This window comes from Hermetia illucens, chromosome 4 (genome assembly GCF_905115235.1).
Source record: "Hermetia illucens chromosome 4, iHerIll2.2.curated.20191125, whole genome shotgun sequence".
NCBI lineage: Eukaryota > Metazoa > Arthropoda > Insecta > Diptera > Stratiomyidae > Hermetia > Hermetia illucens.
In genome coordinates, this window is record NC_051852.1 from 59,777,659 (window position 1) to 59,799,896 (window position 22,238).

At 39.7% G+C, this 22,238-nt stretch overlaps 1 protein-coding gene across 2 annotated transcripts in view; it reads left to right on the forward strand.

The window, feature by feature from the left end:
- Nucleotides 1-22,238, forward strand: part of LOC119656125 (myotubularin-related protein 4) — a 62,049-nt gene that overhangs the window by 36,306 nt on the left and 3,505 nt on the right. The window contains exons 10-13 of one of the 2 annotated variants that reach the window (XM_038062451.1): nt 913-1,017; nt 1,685-1,801; nt 14,778-14,971; nt 15,044-15,167. In XM_038062451.1, coding sequence (XP_037918379.1) covers nt 913-1,017; nt 1,685-1,801; nt 14,778-14,971; nt 15,044-15,167 — 540 coding nt within the window. The remainder of the gene's footprint in view (nt 1-912; nt 1,018-1,684; nt 1,802-14,777; nt 14,972-15,043; nt 15,168-22,238) is intronic. The other variant, XM_038062452.1, reaches the window with a different exon arrangement.

Sequence of the window (22,238 nt, forward strand, 5' to 3'; positions counted from 1 at the left end):
GAGCACAAGGCTATCGTACGGAAGGTCACGGTTCAAATCTCACTGGTGGCAGTGGAATTTGTATCGTGATTTCACGTCGGATACCAGTCGACTCAACTGTGAATGAGTACTCGAGTCAAATCAGGGTAATAATCTCGGCCGATCGCAATGCTGACCACATTGCCTTCTATAGGGTACTATAATCCTAAAATGTAGCGTTACGGTCTTTAAAGAAATGCGGTAACACAATTCAAGGCCCTGATCCAATTGGATTGTTGTGCCAACGATTATTATTATTATTACAAAACGACGCAAAGGTCTCGGTTAGTACTATAAGGTCTTAGTTTTGGCGTCAGCAGGAAGGCGGAAACTACACAATCGAAAATTCTGAAAAAAAATGTCATAATGTCCCTATATCGCATCTAGGCCTCAAGATAACTCCATTTCAATATTTGTTAAAATAAAATTAATAACAGATTCGTTTTAAAAGTAAAAAATGTGTTAATATAGAACACAATACTGGAAAATTTATTGCAAACCGCACCCTCACCTTTAAGGTGTGTAGCGTTGAAATTCCGGTTTACAACTTGTTTAATCTTAAAATGCTGCAAAGACGAATATAGTTAATTTGTTCTGTTTAATAACTTTTTGAAGAGCGTGCAACTAATTATTCGAGGACTGTAAGTCGCTCCATAATTCAAGTGTTTTCTATATTTTTTTCCAATATATGGTTCAAATTGCACTTGCACACTTGCAGATATTTTCGGCTATTCATTTATTACCACCATGGGTTGAAACTTCGATTTAAGGTTTTGATATATTTAAAATCATTACATCTTGATTCAGATACCTACTACTACTATTTAAAACTGATTTTTACCGTAGTTTGAAAAACTGTTTGTATTTTCCAATGTTTTCTTATTTTTGTCGTAGGTTCGGGAGGAGGCTTTACAAAAGGAACTCCACAGCATGCGTGTGGCTCTTTTGAAAAAAATCTGTCCACAGTGTAATAACCAAAACACAGCAAATGATGAACAGGTGAGTTAAGAAGATGAAATAAGTTCGGTATAACCTATTTGTTACAAGCAACTTGAACTAGAAATTAATATGTTAAAGTTAACATTATTAGTTTGAATACTATCTCGTGTTGACTGATTCATTGTTCCAAGACACATCTCGTAATTCATTAACAACGATATTTGGTTGATTTTTTTCTTGTTGTCTATTAGATGTAAACACGATTATTTTAGTGATTAATTTATATTTTTTAGATATTTGTTTTGTTGTGGAGAAGAGATATCAAATTGTTTTCTTTTTATTTTTCCAAAATTCAATTTTTAATTTATCTTAACATTTCATTTTGTTTTTTATTCTCTTTTACTTTCATATATTTGACTCAAAAAAAATTAAATATACTACGAAAATAATATGAACCAATATCAACAACAAAATTCTCTTATAAAAATCGAAAAAAATGTGCTTTATCTTTTCCTTGTGCGCTAAATCGAACGAAATTTGTATTAAATCTGCAAACATATCTCACTTGCAAAACAATTTAATACAAATTCAATATTCTCGCCCGAAAACGAAATGAAAAACTCAAACCGGATAACTGAAAACAATTACCGGATGTAAAATATGATTTGAAATTACTGAAATTTGAAAACAAATAAAACCATCAACAAAAAACCTCCGGGAACAAAAGGCAGATGTAAAGACGATGAATGATGTGAACGACGGTTGTTCAGATAGAAGTAGTCAGCGAAGAATGAGAATGTTCGGTGATGATTCCTTTATATATGGGACTAGTCCAGAATCCGCGGTTAGTTTTCTTCAATTATTGTTTGATTTTATGAAGCGAATATTCAATTTTTTATTTAATTATAATTTCTTATGGCCTTGTGTATTTTTTATTACTATCCCACTGCTTTTTCTTTTAACTATTGAGGAATGGATGGACATATTTGAAGATTGTTTTTATTTAAAATAGATTTTAACTAGCTAAGATTCCTTTTAAAAACACACAGTAAATAATTTATACGCTTATTATGGCCCATACCACATTGCTTTTTCCATTAAAATATAATTTAATATGGATAGTTTGTGATTATTTCAATAAGTACTGGAAAGCATCAAAACATTGCAAATAATTCGTCTGTATACCGTTTTACGTCAAATATTTCCATCCACTTCCTCCCATGTTTGTCATTCTAATGTCATGGTTGCAAAAGCCCTTTAAATTCATTGAATTCATTCACAATGATTTTAATGTTGCATGTCGATTCTTGTGAATAGTAACTAGTAGAGAAGGGTTAAATTGAAATATCTACTTTTCTGCATATATATTAATTTTGCTGCAATTAAAATGTTATTTAAATGACAAGAATCGACACAGCCAAGATTTTAACATCCGCAAATCAAATAGATGTACTGCTCTTTAAGAAAGTTCACTGAAATTTGATGACATCCAAATGATTGACTGATTTGGTTCATCTATTTCTTTTGCGAGGACAATTTTGAAACTCCGTTGCCAACCATTTTCATCAATAAATCACGCTTCAAAGTAATATTTTTGGAAATGGCTTCTATTTGTAAAGATACACACGCAACTTCCATACACTATAATTTTTCTAACATTATATCATCAATTGTAAAATAAAGATTATTTATCAGCACTTAATACTAGTTTGTATTATATTTGAAATTGAGCAATATTATGCACAATAGTTTACCACAAGCGGAACCACACTCTTTAGCTCTTTAAATTATTCACAAAAAATAGAAAACGTGTAGATAGTTGGTTTCAGGGTCTACACCTTTTGAAAACAGACGCTGGTATGGATTAGCAATTCTTTTTTTGGCATGACTGTCGTTGGTGTTTATTGTAGGAATAGTGGTGAGCGCAAAATGTAATACGCTTCATTCATGGAAAATTCTGAACTATGTATTAGAAACCGATTCAAATTAATTTTTTTATTTATCTCCAATAAAAAATTGCTGTAATAAAATTTGATATTTATCCGACGCGAGCGCAATTAACCCAATCAATACGTTTCCCACCAACATCTTAGACTACATACTTCAAAATTCAATGAGAGAAACACTACATTCTGTAAAGGTCTCTATATAGACCGACAAATGAAATTGAATTTGGTCCGTATTAATGCCTATAATATCAGCAAATTCGCTAACGGAACAAAAGTTTTTTAGAACATTTATTTCCAAAAATGTATTTATTTCTCCATGTCGACGGCTGTGACCATTATCACGTTCTACTGTTGCGTTGAATCCTCTCGCTTCAACTTAAACCCATTACCAGTTGTACGTGAAATTTAGAATTTTTATATGGCTTCGCAGGTACCTTTGAATCATCTGATTTTTTAATTCCTAATGGTTCGCCTTTTTGGTCGTTTCCTCGGTGGATATAACCCCCAACCTGTCGCGAATGCATTTATTTCAGATTTTATCATAGCGTTTTACGCCACTAATCCAGCGCAACAACTTCGTCTCCACTACCGCAAGACGGTATTCATTGTTGTTGTGGTAGTCCAGGAGCACTCAAAATCATAAAAGGCGTACGATTCTACCGTAAATTTTGAATTTGAGGTGTTCGCTGATGCGTCAGTGGCAAAGGACGCCAGCTTTTGAACATCACTTCATCCTGGTTATGCTAATACGTGGAGCAATTCCATACCGCAATTCAAATTCGCTCTGAGAAACCTAAGTCGTTCTATTCTAGGTAGATCGCTGTCACTGACGGATTCATGTTGTTACGTGGTGAGCGTTTCCACAGTGGCTAATCATTTTTTGGTTACTTTTTTTTTCAAATTGCATCTGGTAGACCTAATAGACTTCATGCCACTGCTATCATTCACATTCCAACCCAATAATATTGTTGAATGGTTTTTTCAATTATTCTACCAATTTTTTCACCAGCATAATGTTGGCCATATGGTGCCGAAATGACCTTTTTGGACCGCCGACAGAAATAGTGCGATAGTGTGGCGATCATTCCTATTTTGAACGAGTTGTTCCAGATCGACTGTATTGTAAAGTGTTAAAAAAAATCACCTGCATAAAGCAATTCGTATAGCATAGACGTTGAATCGCCCGAGTGTCTGTGAAAAGAATAAAGATATGTGGCGAGGGGACATTTTCTCGATCAACACCGATGTAGACACGGAGAGATTTCAAAATAACCGCCCCATTTCGAACTTTACTATTTATTATTGTCACAGTGCGTACCAGACGAGTTTGTGTACCAAACGCCCTTTTCTCTAGATCTAGGGATGCAATATATAAAGAATGGTGCTCCGCACCGTATTTCTCGCTAAGTAAACACATAACTTATATTGTGTCAATACTTCCGCAGTTCTTGACAAGTCTGGCTTGGTTCGCGATAATTTGGACGATGCTACGAATATGGGACTGGCTCATAAAACTCCATAGTAGAGAAAAACCATCAACCAAGCCGGATGGTAATTTAAACATTTTACCGTACTCCCTTTCTTTTTCTAAACTGGGAAGGTCCTACCCCAATTCCTTTATTTCCAAACCTCAACTACGATGTAGTCAGGACTTGTTGCTATCCTCAGTTTCATGGGTTCATGAATTCGTACCGTCGTCGGCAGTCGTAGGACACATTTCTTCTCTTTTCTCACGAAATCGTGACCAGAAGGTCTTACAGGTGTTTGTGTCGGGCAGTTACCAGAAATCATCTTCTCATCATCGGGTCAACATGCCTGTAGTGCATATCCGGTAAAAAAAAATGATGCGGTCACCTAAAACAATAGTAATTTTCATTGACCTGGTATCGAAGCGCTCGACTTCTTTAATGGCGATGATAATACCAAAACCATTGGGTGCGTATCCTACGTTCTAGGTCGCAGCCCCTAGAAGCATACTACCGAGCTTCTGGTAGAGCTAAAATATTAATGAGCCTTCTCTGAAGGGTTTTTGCAAGTTCCTCCATTTTGCTCGAGCAGGCCAGGATCAGATTAGTTTACTTATGCGCGGAGCACCTTTCTTTATATATTGCATCCCTAGATCTAGAGAAAAGGGCGTTTGGTACACAAACTCGTCTGGTACGCACTGTGACAATAATAAATAGTAAATTTCGAAATGAGGCGGTTATTTTGGCACGGTACCGCTCTATAATCTACTCTCTACACTCACGATTTTCAAACCTACTTTTTAAGGTTTTGTGTAAACACAAAACCTTATTAAAATCGGTTTACTGTCTGTCTGTCTGTCTGTCCGTCACACGCATTTTTCTCGGAGACTGTTATAGCGATTGACACCAAATTTGGTGGAAAGGTGGGAACTGTGAACGCGCACGCATACAGTGAATTACATCCTTTTACGTAGAATTTAAGGGGGGGTCCCCATACATGCAAAAGGGGGGTGTACAATTTTTTTTCATCAAATATAGTCATGTGGGGTATCAAATTAAAGGTCTTGATTCGTACTTTTCAAAGCCGATCTTGGTTTTGACATTCGTTGGAAGGGTGGAGAGCGCGGGGGGTTAAAAGTGATCACTTCTTTAAGGGGGCCATTCTCAGAAACTACCAAACCGAGAAATCTGAAAAAAATCAGGAGGCTGCCACTATATGGTGCCTGGGCTCCGAAATACCTTCCATGCTGATATCTATTTAAATAAAGTTAATAATAGTATATTACTACAATTTTTTGTAATTGGTTAGAAACCCCCCTTAAGTTCATCCTAGTACCATGAAATTGCAGTGATATAGGCTATAATATAGAGCATGATCTTACCAAGTTTGGTGGAAATCGTACTATTACTAACAAAGTTGTAATACCTCAAATTTGTTGCTTCTTTGAAAATTGAAGACTATGAATGTCAATATCACCCGAAAGTGGATACTTTCACATAATATATGGATATATTACGTACTACGTACTAAGAAATACACAAAACCTTTCGTACTTGAAGCGTCCAGCTTCCGGTTTCCCGACTTGTTTTTTTTTTGGAGTGAAATTTTTCTCATTATTTGGTATGTACATAAATATAGAACATACAATAATAAGACAGATTGTGTTAAACAACGTCCACCACTAATTTGCAAAAAGAAATATTCATTTGTAAACGAACGGTGGTTGTTAACTTGTGAATTCAATCTCGAGAGGAACTTAAATTGCGTGTTTGTAGACCAGTCGCCAATCGAAAATAAAGGTTCATAACACTGCTCGCAGGTTATACACTTTGAGATGAGTGCACCCTTTTGGCTTATTGTATGTGATACACAATGTGAAAAGTCCCATCATAGCGCCAGGCTGAGGAGAAGAAAAACTAGGTGCACCTGCTAGAGCCCTTATTAATTTGTTATTCGCCAGGAGATATGATGATTGATTTTGTCCTCTTCATTACAAAGTCTGTACATTGAATTGAAAGAACTGTGGATAACCACAGTTCTTTCTCCCCACTTGATAGTTGAAGCCGCTCACCAAGAGATGAATTTCTCCCGTTCATATCACCCTTATACTAGACTCAGAACTTGTTGCACAAGCTTTGAGCTCGTTTACCGGGATTTTCTCGTATGCTGATATCATCCATATACCCTTGAACATGGTGTGCTGCTCTTTTCACCTAACAGCTTATTCACTGCAAGTAGAGCTCCTAGGGATTCCTCTTATAGGCATTTCCTACATATGATGGCGTACGAATCTCACCGCACAGATATGCTTGAAGCAGCCTACCTTCCAGTAACGATTGTAGAAGTCTACATATAGTGTCTTCTATATCATGCTTCCTGGGGCGTGGTTAAATAACCATAGAGGAGTTTTTATCGAAAGCGTCTGCTATATTCACCAGGAATACGATAACTTCCTCACTGTTGCTTTTTACGATGTCAATCTTCGTTACCAACGATGGAGTGTTGTCTTACAAGATTTTGCCAATTAGTCGGAATGCTAATTGCAATGCAGTATGCTTCATATCAACCTCTATCTCATGTATCGCAATCAGTTTTTCTAGTGTCTTGCCAGGAAACAAGGTGGAACTTTGACCTATAGACTTTATCCTGGGCTAGATTTTGCCCTATTCTCGGTATAAAGGCCGCCGTAACACACCTCCAAGTCGTTGGCCTATAGTCTAATGTAACGCTGGCTCGTTTTTTCTTTTCCTTTAGCCTTTGTCTCGTTCAAAAACGCTTGTACCATTTTATTCTATAAAACGCCTAACCAGGATGCAGTCGCGAGGCTTTCAAATCACCATTCAGCGTATCAAGCCACCGTTGTTTCTGCCGGCCTTTTCGTGGCTTACCGTCGGCTTCGATCTTCACACAAATTTTGGCGAGTGAATTCTCGTTAGCGCGTATTACTTGATCATACCATCGAAGACGACCCTCTCGCAATTTTTCCACGATCCTCATTTCGGTAAATTTTAGATTTGAGACGTTCTTTGATACGTCGAACACAAAGGACACCAATTGTGAAACGCCAGGTTGCGCCAATGCGTCACGCAATTTCACAGTGCAGCTCACTATTGGCTGATAGCATTAACCTGAGATATTTGAATCGCTCAGTTCTGAACAGGTCATTCGCTTGATCATCCCATATTTGAATAAGTTGCTTGAGATCATTTTTGCTATAAGACGCCAGGGAAACATCATCTGCATAAAGCAGTGTATAGGGCGCTGGACTTTGGATGTCCCGTGTGACAGTGTCCTTAACAAGGACAAAGAAGAGTGTTGAGACGACGCTTCCTTGATGAACATCAATAGAGATACGAAGCGGTTTTGATATACCCGTCACAATTCGAACTTTACTTTTCGGATTGTGGTAGAGTAATTGAACCCAGCGCACAAGTTCGTGTGGCACACAGTCAAACGCTTTCTCGAGATCCAGAAATGCAATGTAAAGAAGCCGATGTTTCTTACAGTGTTTTTCTATGAGAAACCGCGAAGGTCTCTTCTCGCTTGAGCATAACCACAACCACCATGAAACTCCCACTAGGGGGGCCAACCGCAAATAACCGAGCTGTCCTCACATACAACAGGAGTTCACCCGAAGTATGTGAGTCCAGGGGCTTTTCCGGTTCCCATGGTACCAGTATACCCCTGGTAAGGTTTCGTGACCAATTTGCCACTTCAGATGAGTCCCCGTGCAGACTCGGGTCTGATCGCCTTGATTAGGCCTTTAGAGCATTCGCCTACTGAATCACGGCCGACAAACCAAAGTGATTACAGCGTCTCCACCACTATGGAGGTTCTCCTCGGCCACTTGGTTTTGGTTTGGCCGATGCCGTCCCATCTTCCTCGCCGCCACCTCTGAGCACCAGGTTTGGCCGACAGGTGGAATTGGTCCAAATGTCGGCAATGCCTGTGGAAGTAGAGGGTGAATAAATTCTTCGGTTTAAATCTGCTCGAAATATTCTCGCCATCTATCAATCGCAGCTCACCGCGGGAAAATATCGTTCTTGTACGTTGGTGTTGACCGCTCAGGTGACCACGGTCGCTTTCCTTGCTGCCCGATTGGCACTTTTGTGAATTTGCTAATTGATCAACGTTTCATCGTCGGAAAACTTGTAATAGAGGCGTTTGTTTTAACGAACCTTTATTTAAACATCGTCGCTCCGAAGCCAAATATGCATAGACCGCATTATGGATCGTGTCTTCAACTTGGTTCCACCATACTTCCACAGTCGTAGGTAAGATCATTTCTTCTGTCTTCTCACGAAATCACCATCATTTGATGCGCGGCGGCCAGTGCATGATGGTGGTAAAATGTCAACGTCTTATGAGAAAGTAGTCGATTTGCGTTTTACTATTCCCACTATAAAATGTGCAAAGATGAGACAATTATTTGATAAACTATGTATCCATAATTACAAGCTCATAGATGTCCGCAAAATTAACTATACGCTTGCTACTATTGAGTGTGTAGGATACCAAAATAGAGAAGTTTATAGCAATTTTTACCGCGTTCGCGTCCTATGACGCAGTTTTTGGCACCAGACCATCGGGTTCCTTGTAGAGCGCAGATATCAATTCGCCTTTTCCAAAGGGCTCTTGCGAGTTCTTCAGTCTTTCCAGTGGGTGTGCCAATATTTTGCGTGCAGGCACCTAATCGATTTGCTCGGACTAATTTGCTTACGTCCTGATGCCGCCTATGCGTCAAGAACCCTTGTCCGTTTCTCGATAGGACCGAGCCTCGTCGACTAAGGTGTACGCCCTAGCATTTTTTCGAGGCCTCTGACTGAATGCGAACATTTTGTTTTAACGACATTGGATGCATTCGTTTGGAGGTCTGTCCCGGACATGTCACCAAGAGAGATTAGGTAGGATTTAATATAGTAGAATAACTCCAACTATATTTATCTCTAGCCCTAATCTCAGCATTTTATTTTTGTTTTACTGGAGACAGTACAGAGCACGTTGCCTCAAACCCTTCTCCTTTACCATGGCTTGAGATCAACATGCTATATAATTACCTTGGCGGAGTTTAACACCGGTTCTGCTCCAGACACGAAATCCCCTGTTGCAGGAGAGAGATATATTATCCGGTTTAATTGAATTTGTATTCGTTGGACGGGTGCCATAATCGTAATGCGTACGCGTCAGCCTCTCGATCTCGTTACCCCAAGTTCGAATCCCGGTCTTGGATGTTTGTGTTCGTATTTGTGCTGTCCCACTGCTGTAAGCTTATCACTTGCACAGCAAATACAAGAAGGCAGACAGTTACATGTAAATTCAGGGCGTCTTTCTACTCTCTTCCCCAGTTTGGCTTCATATAACCGAAGTTTAAAGAGCAGTGCCTTGTTAAGAGGCATTAAGATTGCCTCTCTAGCCCCTTAAGATCCTTCACAAAAAGCTACGCTTGCCTGCAGGGCAGTCTCTTCTGAACTCATCATTGTGTAGCTATGTAACACACTTGAAACCAACCTGTCATCGTCTTGTTACCAATTATACTCAAGTGACCTTACACGCACACTAGGAAAGAATGGTTCACCCCTCTAAGTTTAAATAGCACCTGGTAGCAGTTTTATACCAACTGGCTTAATATGCTTTTAAGGGATAAATAAGATTACCCTTTTTATTATTAATAAATGTTGTAGCTTAGAGAAAAATGGGGAGCCAGTAGCTTTGATGTGGTGCTGAACATCATGCTTAACGGGCTCAGAGAAACTACGCTCTGTAATGATATTGCGGTATTTTTGAAGAAATGCGCGAATACGTTTGTCGGCAACGTCTTCAAAAACGATGGAAACAGTGCTGGGTGAGCAGTATGAGATTTTCCTGATGACCCCATATATATCCACTAGCAATCCATAGTGACACAGGAAATCCTAAGATGGGTATGCTGATGCTCGCGACAATGAAGCGCCAAGAAAAGTCCTAAACTCAAGTCTACCTGCCTGTAGCCATACGTGCGGATCGATGAAGAATTTGCTCATTTGACGCAGCAGTTGGCTTGACGCGCGTTCATCTAGCGTTAGCTCTGTCAGTAAGTTGTTAAATTTCCCCGTCTTACTTACTGACAGCTGCTGAGCTGCTCTTTTAGTCGAGTATAAAGCAGTCCTCGAGGACGTCAGAGATAAACTCAACTGCCTCCTCGTCCAACCTGACCAGCACGTAATTGAAACGGACGGCATCCGCTGTGAAGCCGGCCAAAGTGAAGTGGGCCTCGAGTGGGAAGAACCATGTTGCCGGGCTCCTACGCTAAAACGGCGGCACCCGTACGGCCACTATAGTTATCGCGAGACTTGCCTCTATTCCAGAGAATATCGTTTAGCGGAAGCGACCGATCCAAGAGGAAAAACGCACAAGTGAAACGAGTGGATTTCGAGACAGAAAGAGCGGAGGAGAAGGAAAAATGCTCCTGTACCGTTTGTTGTTTTTTTCTAAAGATTACAATAAATTTAACTAAACTAAAGCGGAGCAAGATTGTCACTGGAAGGCGAACCGCGTCCAATTGGGGGACGCCCTGAATATCCTGAAGCAATTGGTGAGCTTGGCTTCGATTCGGGAGAAGTGGCAACTTCACGTTGTCGTTTAGGGCACAGGACGCTGAAGACCACTATAATGGCCCAAGACGACCCTTTTTGACAGCAGGTCCTATCATTTGTTCTTCTTGGTCTCCGAACAGCCAATTTGCTGCAAGACCCGCGGAGTTGGTATACGGAGAGAACCTGAGACTCCAGAGATCTCGAATCCTGTACGCATATCCTAATTAGGATGGATGCTCCTCGGAAGTCACTGCAGCCACCTTATGAGTGCCGCAAGTGTAAATCGTGACGGGCAGGACATCGGAAAACAATTTTTGACAGCGACTTTCCTCACTTGGTGATATAGTTTTGACAAGCATATCAAATTGTGCTGATTTTTGAGTCACGTTACGAAACGCGATTAGCAGAATAGCATCTCGTGAAATTCTTTAGTTTCAAATTCTTCAAGAAGATTGACGCAATGTAATAAGTCTTAATCAATTCTACAAAGTTACTGGGACTTGAATCGAATGTTGCAGGAGAATGCTATACGGTACAGCATACCAACCTATTTAGAATCGTTTACAAGTCGTATTTAAATCATATCAACATAACTTTAAAATTAAATGGTAACCGCTCAGAATTTTGTATCCAAGGTACATATTCGCATATTTTTTTTTAAATATACATGGTGGACATCACATCGGATTTCTAGCACTACTTAGATATTAACCTCACTGAGATCTCTTCGATATTCCACAATGGTCTAGTATTTCCATGAGAGTTTAATAGGAAACCTAGCACGTTAGCATCGTTTTTCTCGACATTGTCAAATAGTATAATAAACTGAATCGACCTGTAAAGTAGATAATTTACTGTGCATGTGTAAAGCCACAAAATTAATATTATTTTCAATATTCATTCCTAGCATCTGCCCACTATAATTTAAAGCACCCGGCGTGTTGTAAATAACAGTAGTAATACTAATGACCTGATGTCAATCGTGCAGACTCACAATTCGACTTCATTTCCATACTTTGAATTTTCATCTAATATTTAAAATTCATGATTTTGCCGTTGTCTTGTCTGTCTAGTGTTTGCGTCGATTTGTTTATCTTGATATGTATTTATATGTAAGTTATAAGCCGGGCATAACCTTTTATGCGGTTCGATAAAGCAGTTACATAATGAATACAAGAAAAAAATAGATCGTCTTATAAAATTCCATGTAAGGATCCAATTTTTCGTGGCAAGTGTTGATGAGTTGGTTGAACTTCAGCCTCTCATGCCTTGAATTCGAGTCCCGGTTGCGCCATAAATGTTTGTGCTGGACTTTGTGCTACTGCCGTAGGCTTATCACTTTTACAGCATTGAGTGTAATGATAATGAAACTGGAGTATCCTCAAAAATGAAATGCGAAAAATAATGACAAGAAAAAAGATCAAAAACCAAACCAATAAATTTGATGTAATTTCTATCATCACCTATATTCCTGTCTATACACCAGAAATATAAGCAAAAATTAGTATCTATTAAATGATTTGATCACTTTTTAAAATAGTTTCCACTTCCATTTATTAAGGTTTGTGTAAACACAAAACCTTATTAGAATCGAGTCGATATCTGTCTTGTCACACCCGATTTATTCGGAAACGGCTAAACCGATTGTCGCGAAAATTGTGTTAAGTTTAAGGGGAGTCTCCCCATACATGTGAATGGAGGGTGCCAAATTTCTTTCATAAAATGTGGCCACGTGAGGTATTAAATGAAAGGACTCACTTACTACTTTCCGAAACTAACGATTTTCTTTAATTCTAATTTCGGTTGAATTTTTATCCAGTTATCGTGTCCATCGCAAACCATTCCCAAAAAACACTCTTGTAAAACAGCTGCAGATCCGCCTTTTGTATATGTATTAATCGATGCATCGAACCCGAATCACAATCCAGCGTTTCAAGCCACCGTTGTTTCGGCGGCCCTTTTGGTTGTTTCTCATCGACTGTGATGTTCAGATAAATCTTGACAAGTGAAGTCTCTTTACCGCGAATTAGGTGACCACACCGCTGAAGACCCCTTGCCGCAATTTTTTCACGACGGTGAATATCTTCATTTCAGATGTGGTCATGACGTTCAATGAAGTAGATAGTAAACAACCAACAAGCCGGCAGAAACCACGGTGGCTTAATATGCTGGATGGTGATTTGAAAGCCTCGCGACTGCATCCAGACCAGGCAAATGATAAAACAAAATGGCGCAACCAATCACGACTAGCCAACCCCGCTTGTGAACGCGACAAAGACTAAAGAAAAACAAGGATGTGACCATGGCGTGTTACGCCACTAGTCCAACGATCTGTTGTCCTTTATAGTCGGCCAACTCTCAAACCTTAGAGGCCGACAGGGCAGACGACCCTGTCATAAATTTCGGATTCGAGTGGTTCGTTGATACATCGATCTTAAAGAACGCCAATTCATTCACGCCAATGCGTGAAGCAATTTCAAAACGCAGTTTACCTTTGGCCGATAGCATCCGAGATATTTAAATGGTTTAGTTCTGGGCAGGTGCTTGTTTCATTAGGATCAGTTGTCAAATATTCTGTTTTATTTAGATTCAATCAGAAATCTTGTTGCATGAGGCGATCATTGCATTTTTGAACAAGTTGCTCTAGATCAGCTTTGCCATGAGTGCTAGGAAAAAAATATCTACATGACGCTGGACTTCCCGTCCGTGTCCCGTGTGATAGCGTCCATAACATGAAAAAGGGTAGTAGTGAGAAGGCGTTTCCTTGATGAACACCAACAAAGACACGAAACGGTTTTAATATACCCGCCACAATTCGAACTTTACTTTTCGGAGTAGAGCAATTTAACTCAGCGCACGAATTCTTCTGGCACTAGGTATTGACACATGAGTTCGTGTACTACACGGCAAAGAGGGCGATGCTTCTCCCAGTGCTACATGAGTAACCACTCAGCGTGTATTATGTCAGTAACTCCGCAGTTCTTGACAAGGTTGATTCGCGGTGTCGCGAATACGGTTGTAAAGATTGCACTCAAAAATCTTCATGGTATGTGATAGCAACCGGATCGGACGGTAATTTGAACACTCTGGAGGTGCTTTCTTGCCAGTCAGATGGTGTTCTACCCTCCTCAATAAGTCACTAAGCTACAGTATTGGGTCCCAGCTCTTCGCTTTTCAGAGCTCAGATGCGATTTCGCCAGGTCCTGTTGCTTTCCCCGATTTCATTCGTTTGTTTATAGTGATCTCAACTATTAAAATTAACGATTTTCGGTTTTACAAGGAATAATATCTGGTTATTGTCACCTAAATATACTTTTCAAACTGTAACCAAAAACCAAGATTTTTTACTGTGATAAACTTGTGGAAACAACGGTAATATTCATTTACAATCCTTCCTACTCGCCTCGTTAATTTAAAATAACCATTAGATTACCTTTAATCATTCATTTAACAATGCCAATACCTGGCAAACGCGTTTATAACACTAAACTAAATATAATAATACAACTAAATTCGCAATGACTTATGTAACTAATCTACCCCCAAAAATAGAATAGAAAACTGATACAATGAAGTGTGTATTTGCACGAATAGAAGGCAACAACAATACAGGATCGTAGAATAGAATATAAATTCACTAAATTCGAAATAATTTGCTTTTTGCTATGAGTTTTAAGTTTTCTATACATTTTATCGCCTCAAATAAACGAATTTTAAATCCTTTTGATTTCTCTTTGTTCGTTTATTTTTCCTTTTTGTTTACAAACACACAATCAACCCAAAATCGAATTAATAATTTTCTTCTTCGATCGATCTCGTTGATTTATTATAGTGCTCCGTATTGGATAATATAGAGAGCAGTTCAATATGTTCCTGGGAAGCTGTCGAAGACCGTAGTGGTCCATCGTCAGGAGCAAATTCAGCACAGCCTACAAACAGCGTTCTCTGGGTACCCGACCACGCAGTCAGTCGATGTACAGGATGTGATATTGAATTTTGGATTGGGCGTCGAAGACATCATTGCCGGTACGAGAATATAATATTAAATATCTTTCAGGATTTTGAATAAATTTATATTGTTGTCGTTTTTACATTCAGATCCTGTGGTCAGATATTCTGTGCCGATTGTTCAGAATTTTGGGCACCACTTCCCGATGAAAGACTTTATACTCCTGTAAGATTATGCGGACCGTGTTACCATGCGGTTACAACTCGAATTCAGGTGAAATTTTATTTTGCGGTTGTTGTTAGTTTTAAATTTGTGTTTTCGATTAGAATCTAATTTTATTTAAAAGATTTCTAATGCCATTCTGTTCATCTTCGGTGTTGTGGGCTCTTAAGGAGTTTGAGTTAAGAATTGAGACGAAATGTGTATGCAGAAGAACTTTATGATTTGTTTTGCAATGTGAAAGGAAGGAATCTTAGGAAAGATGTTTCGAAATGCTCTGATCACATGATCCCCATCGGGACATTACCTTTCATTCACCCAAGAACTCTCTATTTGGTGGATGTCGTAGATGGTTTCAATGCAGGGAAAGGAGTGTTAGTGAATATCTATTCAAGGGGACTAACTGCAACGCCTATGAAAAAGCGAAAAGAAAAAAGGAGACGTCCATTACCTTCCTCCTAGCTTAAATTAGAAAACATTCCGAACTTTTGAAAAAGTTCACTGCCAGGAGGCTATCACGGCCCCTCTGCTACCACATTTCGATCAGTTATCAAAGTCCTGTTCGACTTGGTATTGGTAACCACCTATAGAACATATGGGTAAGGCACCCAAGTCAAGTAAAACTCTCTTCTTAGAAAACAACTTGTGTTTATCTTGACTTGAAACCATAGTTTGAATAACTTCATCTATGCTTAAAATGTGTATAACAGAAAGCGTTGTAGAATTAGAACGTAACGTAGTGTAGTAGTAGCAGTATCATTTATCAAGAAAATGATGTTCCCCCGTAGGTAAATATATTGTTAAATGAATCCGTGATAAAACTGAAGAATCGAATTATCCTATTAAAAAAATGAACAATAAGAAAGATTTAAGGTCACATTAATCAGATAAACGCAGAGAAACAACAACCGCAAAGAAATTCCTCCCCGTATTTTCAATAGCCCGCCTGCTGGGAATTATCAGCTCAATCACATTGTTTTGTGAGAAAAGCGAGCTATATATTGACTTTGAATTTGCCCTTTCTACTGAGTGAATCACTACGGAACACTTTTTGTATATAAATCAGGCGCACGTTTGAAAGACTACTTGTTGTGACTTTAGCAAGAATTCCGGTAATATCTGCGGATATTGTGGACGTAATTAAGGTCAGATCGTGGAACTGTGGAAAGTATTGCTCACGCTCTTAGGGCAATGTGCAAGGCACGCTCTTATGATTTGGGAGCCGGTTTCTAATCTCAACTACGAGATTCTGGCTCAGGTTAAAGAGCATCGCAATTGTGTAGTTCTACGTACCAATGCAGGTTTCCGATACAGAAAAGAAAAATACACCTAGTTCAGGAGATGTTAGGCTACTAAAGGCGACATTGTGATCTGAATGCTAAGGTAGGCTCCGACAAAACCTTGCCCGGTCATCGGGTCTTGGTGATCATAATCTCTGTTCGAACCGAAGACCTACCATTGGTTGGTTTTTGATTGGGTGCTGCTCAGCTATCAACATCTAAGTACTGACATCGGCTTCGGCGTATAGCTGTGGCTACTCAGTATGGGCCGTCTCCGTGATCTTGCAGTGGGCAAACTTCCTTGCTTCGGAAAAAGGTATAAATTTAACAATCTGCCCGAGAATATTAATCAGCATTGGGTCGCCATCAAAAAGTGAATCGAGCTGAGAGCTCTGTTGATGGCTGCCAGCGGTAATGAGTGCGACGCACGGAATTCCGTTATTGTAAGAAATTGCAGAAGTGCAGCATAGTGTGCGCTGTGACAGAAAATGCAAATACGGACTAGTCCCCTAAACAGGAGGGAAATTATTTTTGCTAAACCCGCTCAAATGAAGTAAAGCCGCTAGACCTGACGATCTCCCTGCAGGACTGTTTTCACGTATTTGAAAAATGAATTGAAAATTGGTTTCAGTTGTCATCAAAATTTCGAGTTTTTCCCGTTTTAGCTTAGTTTGCATGTCAAATAGATACTTCCATATCTGATCACCAGCTATAATGGGTTTTATAAATTTGGAGTCTGGATTGACTCGTTCCACCATGTTTTTGGCGGCCTTTACTAGATTCAGTTTCTGGAGAAAATTCAGTGCGAATTGATTCGTGCGACACCAAATGTTAAATGATTACCATTTCCCCCACTTTATTAAAGCTACCTTCAGTTGACCGAAAAAAACAAGGCAAATTTTCCACCATACCTGGAACGAACAATATTATTCAAAGTCAAAATTAATTTGAATTGGTGGAAAGCATGGACCTAAATGGTTGTATATCCTGCTGATATATAGTCCAATCCTTCCTTCCCCATTTCGCAGAGAATGTGGATCTAAATTCCGTTCAATGCTCCAGTGTGATCCCCTTGTAGATCCAACCATACAGATAATGTAGGTGCAAGTATAATTTTATTTATTTATCGTTGCAACACCAGGTAAAGAACAAGTGCGGCTTCACCTTTGAACTCAGGACAGGTGTCATTCTTCAGGATCTTTGGCATATTCGCTTATTACTGCAGCTACCCATTTCAACCGCATAAAGATCACTTTGTAACAATTTAGAATTAATTTTTAGAATGGTAAAAAAAGATGATCGAGTAAGTTTTTGATACCACTGAGTGTTGCCATATTTGATGTGCAATCCAACTTTATTCCTGGCAGTTTTCGATTAATTTTTGATATGGCATGAGAATATTACCCTCATACTTTTTTTTTGCTGCAGAATGAATTGGTTTGTTGTTTTTAAAATGTTTCCAACTATTCGTTGCTTCATTGAAATCTAAATATTTTTTATTACGCTGATATCTGTTGACTAAAATGGTCAGACCACCACTCCCCTTGGTTCCGATGTTTGGTATCATCTTCTTGAAGAGCTCAATTCCGATTAGTTGTGCCATACAATTTTCAGCAGCGCTCCCCACACCAAATTTGTATAATAATATTCTCAATTCTGTGCCCATGATATTGGTGCTGCAAATCAATAATCAAAATAATAAAGAGGCATTCTTTAGGATAGATTTTCTCACAGTGATTTACGGTTTCTTAAACTATACATCTTCCACTGCCGTAAATAGCCAAAAATAAAATTCAGCTGTGGAAATAACTCTGGCCCAATCATGATCCATACTTCCCTGGATAAGCTGCAATGCCTTTTGAAACTGCTCTGAAATTAAAGCCACAGTTCTTTTGTGGTTCACTTTATTTTAAGAAATGAATGCAGGTATAAGGTTCACAAAGCGCTCTGACAGAATATTTCCGTATCGCACCAATCAGGCCATTTTTCAAGAAAAACAAATTTGACAATCAGTTTCTCCAGGCATTCGCTTATTATTCACTTGTGGTTTGAATCCTCGTAGCACCTTTTTGTTTTATGTGAAACACAACCTTATTAGAATCGATTCGATGTCTGTCTGTCCTTCTGTCACACCTGATTTTCTCAGAAACGGTTTGTGAATCCCTTTACATCTAACGGATGGCATAATTTTGCACTTTGTTTAAAAGGAATCTGGGCCTCAAAGTCTCATTGCGATATCTGCTTCATCATTATCAACGGCGCAACAACCAGTATCCGGTCTGCCTGAGATAGTGGTCCCAGAAATCCCGGTTTTACGCCGAGGTCCACCAATTCGATATCCCTAAAAGCTGTCTGGCGTCTGCCTCGTCTTCTTTTTCTAGCATAGATATTGCCCTTATAGACTTTCCGGGCTGGATCATCCTCATCCATACGGATTAAGTGACCCATGCGTATCGGTCGTGGTATCGCTCATAGATTTCGTCGTTATGTAGGCTACGGAATCGTCCATCGTCATGTAGGGGGCCAAAAATTCTTCGGAGGATTCTTCTCTCGAACGCGACCAAGTGTTGGTAGTTTTTTTTTTTTTTTTGCTAAAAACTCAAGTCTCCAAGGAATACATAAGGACTGGCAAGATCATTGTCTTGTACAGTAAGAGCTTTGACCCTATATGGTGAGAGGTTTCGAGGGAAACAGTTTTTGTAAGCTGAAATAAGCTCTGTTGGCAGCCAACAACCGGTCGCGGATTTCATCTTCATAGCTGTTATCGGTTGTGATTTTCGACCCTAGATAGGAGAAATTTTCAACGGTCTCAAAGTTGTAGTTTTCTATCTTCCTTGTTTACGTTTGATCAGTGCGATTCGATATTATTCGTTCTTTCGGTTTTGGCGTAGTACGCACCATGTACTACGTCTTGCCTTCATTAATGTGCCACCCAAGATCCCCCGCCGCCTGCTCGATCTGGATGAAGGTAGACTGTACATCTCGAGTTGTTCTTCCCATGATGTCAATATCGTCAGCGTAGGCCAATAGTTGAGTGGACTTGAAGAGGATGGCGCCTCTGTCATTTACATCGGCAACGCGAATCACTTTCTCCAGGGCCAGGTCAAAGAGGACGCATGATAGGGCATCCCCTTGTCTTCCACCGTTGTTGATGTTGAATGGTCTCGAGAGTGATCCTGCTGCTTTTATCTTGCCTCGCACATTGGTCAGGATCAACCTAGTCAGTCTTATCAATTCCATCGGGAATTATATGCTGCTGTACTGTCATAGGCGGCTTTAAAGTCGATGAAAAGATGGTGCAACTGATGACCATATTCCAACAGTTTTCCATCGCTTGCCGTAGAGAGAAAATCTGATCTGTTGCTAATTTGCCTGGAGTGAAGCCTCTTTGGTATGGGCCAATGATGTTGTGGGCATATGGGGCTATCCGGCCTAGCAGGATAGCGGAGAATATCTTATAGATGGCACTCAGCAACATGATACCTCCATAATTGCTGCACTGCGTGTCTCCCTCTTTTTATGTGTGAGATAGATAATGCCCTGTTGCCAGTCGTCAAGCATTGATTCGCTACCCCTTACTTTGAGCATCAGTTGATGAACCGCTTTTTGTAATTGGTCCTGGCGACCTATGGTTTTTAAGCTGATTAATGGCACGGACTGTTTCTTTTGTGCTTGGTGGTAGCAGCATTTGTCCATCGTCTTCAGTTTACTGAGCATCCAAACCTCCGATATTTTGGTTATTGAACAGTTTATCAAAATACTCAACCCATTGCTCCAATATGCCCATTCTGTTGGAAATCAGATTATCCTCTTTGTCTCGGCAGGATGACCATCGAGGTGTATAGGGCTTCATCCTGTTGACTTATTGGTAAAACTTTCGCACCTGGTGCGGAAGCTGCCTGTATTTTTCTAGTTCACAGACTTGTTGGTTCTCCCAGGCTTCCTTTTTCCGCCTGTGAAGTCGCGTGCCCGCGTTCTTTGAGAATTCAACATTACTCGGTATGCGGCATTCTTCCGTTCCGTAGCTAGCTTACATTCATCGTCAAACCATCCGTTCCGATTTGTGGCCGCATCAATGATAATGTTCTTCAGATGGTTGTGAAGATCATTTGTTGATGCTTCATCTCCAGGACATCTGTTGACTGCGATTATTGCGGCATCCATTTCCCCTTATAGGTGTTACGGAGGACTGGGTTGTGAATAGCTTCAGCATTCGCTCTCACCTGATTGTCAGAGGAGATTGTAGGTGGTGTTGCAATTTGAGCTCGGAGAACTATGCCAACGAGATAGTGATCCCAGTCTATATTGGCCCCCCTATGTGTTCTTACGTTCCTCAAGGCTGAGAGGTGTCGGCATTCGATCAGCACGTGCTCAATTTGGATGAAAATGGTCCCGTCTGGAGAGGCCCATAACCATTTCGTGCGATACTGCTAACTGAATAATCCGCAGTCCGTTATCATTGGTATCCCTATGTAAGCTATGGGAGCCGACGTATCGCTTGAATACGGGTTCCATTCCTACTTGACTGTTGAAATCTCCATGTATGATTTTGATATCATACTTGGGACAGGCTTCGAGAGTCCGCTCAACTGCCTGCTTATATTTTCAAAGCCGATGACAGCAGGTTTCATTTTTTGACTGACTAAGAAACCTACTCCGAGCACATGGTTTACTAGATGGCCGCTATAATATTATATATATGGTGTAGCGGCTCTTCTCCAGAAAACCGGTCCCTGTCCAGCGCATCTTTTGCAACGCTGTTACATCAGTCTTATATTGGGACGACGTATCAGCTAGCTGCTCAGCAGCATTCGGTCTGTACAGGGAACGCACGTTCCGTGAGAAAATGCGCAAATCGTTATTCTGTTGTTGTGGCCGGGTTCGTCGTTTTGAAATCCATCCTGTCCGAGGCTGGAAATGTTGCCCGAAAACTGCCGTTAAATTCATCCTAGAAGCACAGGTTGTCAATAATATAGTGCATAATTTTGGAAAGTTTGACAAAAATCGAATGATTATTAACAAGGCTATAGAAGGTCAAAATTGTGTATTGTGAACTTTAAGACATGTATGATGTCATAATCATGTAAAGTCAATTCATATGAACGGCGGAGTTTAGAAAGACATATGTGATTGTCAAATTGTTAGAGTTTCGAAACGGGATATATCAAGGAATGTTTTGAATTGGAGATAGATGCAAATGGGAAAACATGAATAGGAAATTCCTCACACAAGATGAACACAAAACCTTTATTACCAAAGCGTCCAGCCTCCGGTATCCCGACTTGTTTCTTTTTATAATAACGGCATTATTAAAGAAATTGGAAGAAGTATTTACCATCAGACTTTTTTATACATTTCTTTTGCTATCAAGATCCACAAAAATTGGACAATATTATTCATCATAAACGCGCGATAAGCTGAAGTGATCTAAGTTGTTTTGTCTGCTCTTTTTGGGCGACTAAAAAGGATAAACATTTGTTAGCCCGGAAACTGAATTTCGAAACTATGTTGCTATCAAGACATGAAAGATGCCTCGGATAGCATCTAGCTTGCACTTACACAACAGTAAAAATAGGTATCGGGCACTGAAATTGTTATCTTGTTCTATATTTCGTAAACCTCAAAATAAATTATAAACCATTACGTGTTGTGAGATTGACTCAAAAGTAAACGAAGGCAGATCTAATTTCTCCCGATTCACTGTCTGTATGCCTATCACACGAACTGTTCTCAGAAACGACTGTACCGATTGACACAAAATTTTGGTAAAAAGGTGAGAACTGTGAGTCCCCACACAAAGAGCTGTGCAGCATTTTTTAGCAAATATACTCATGTGGGGTATCAA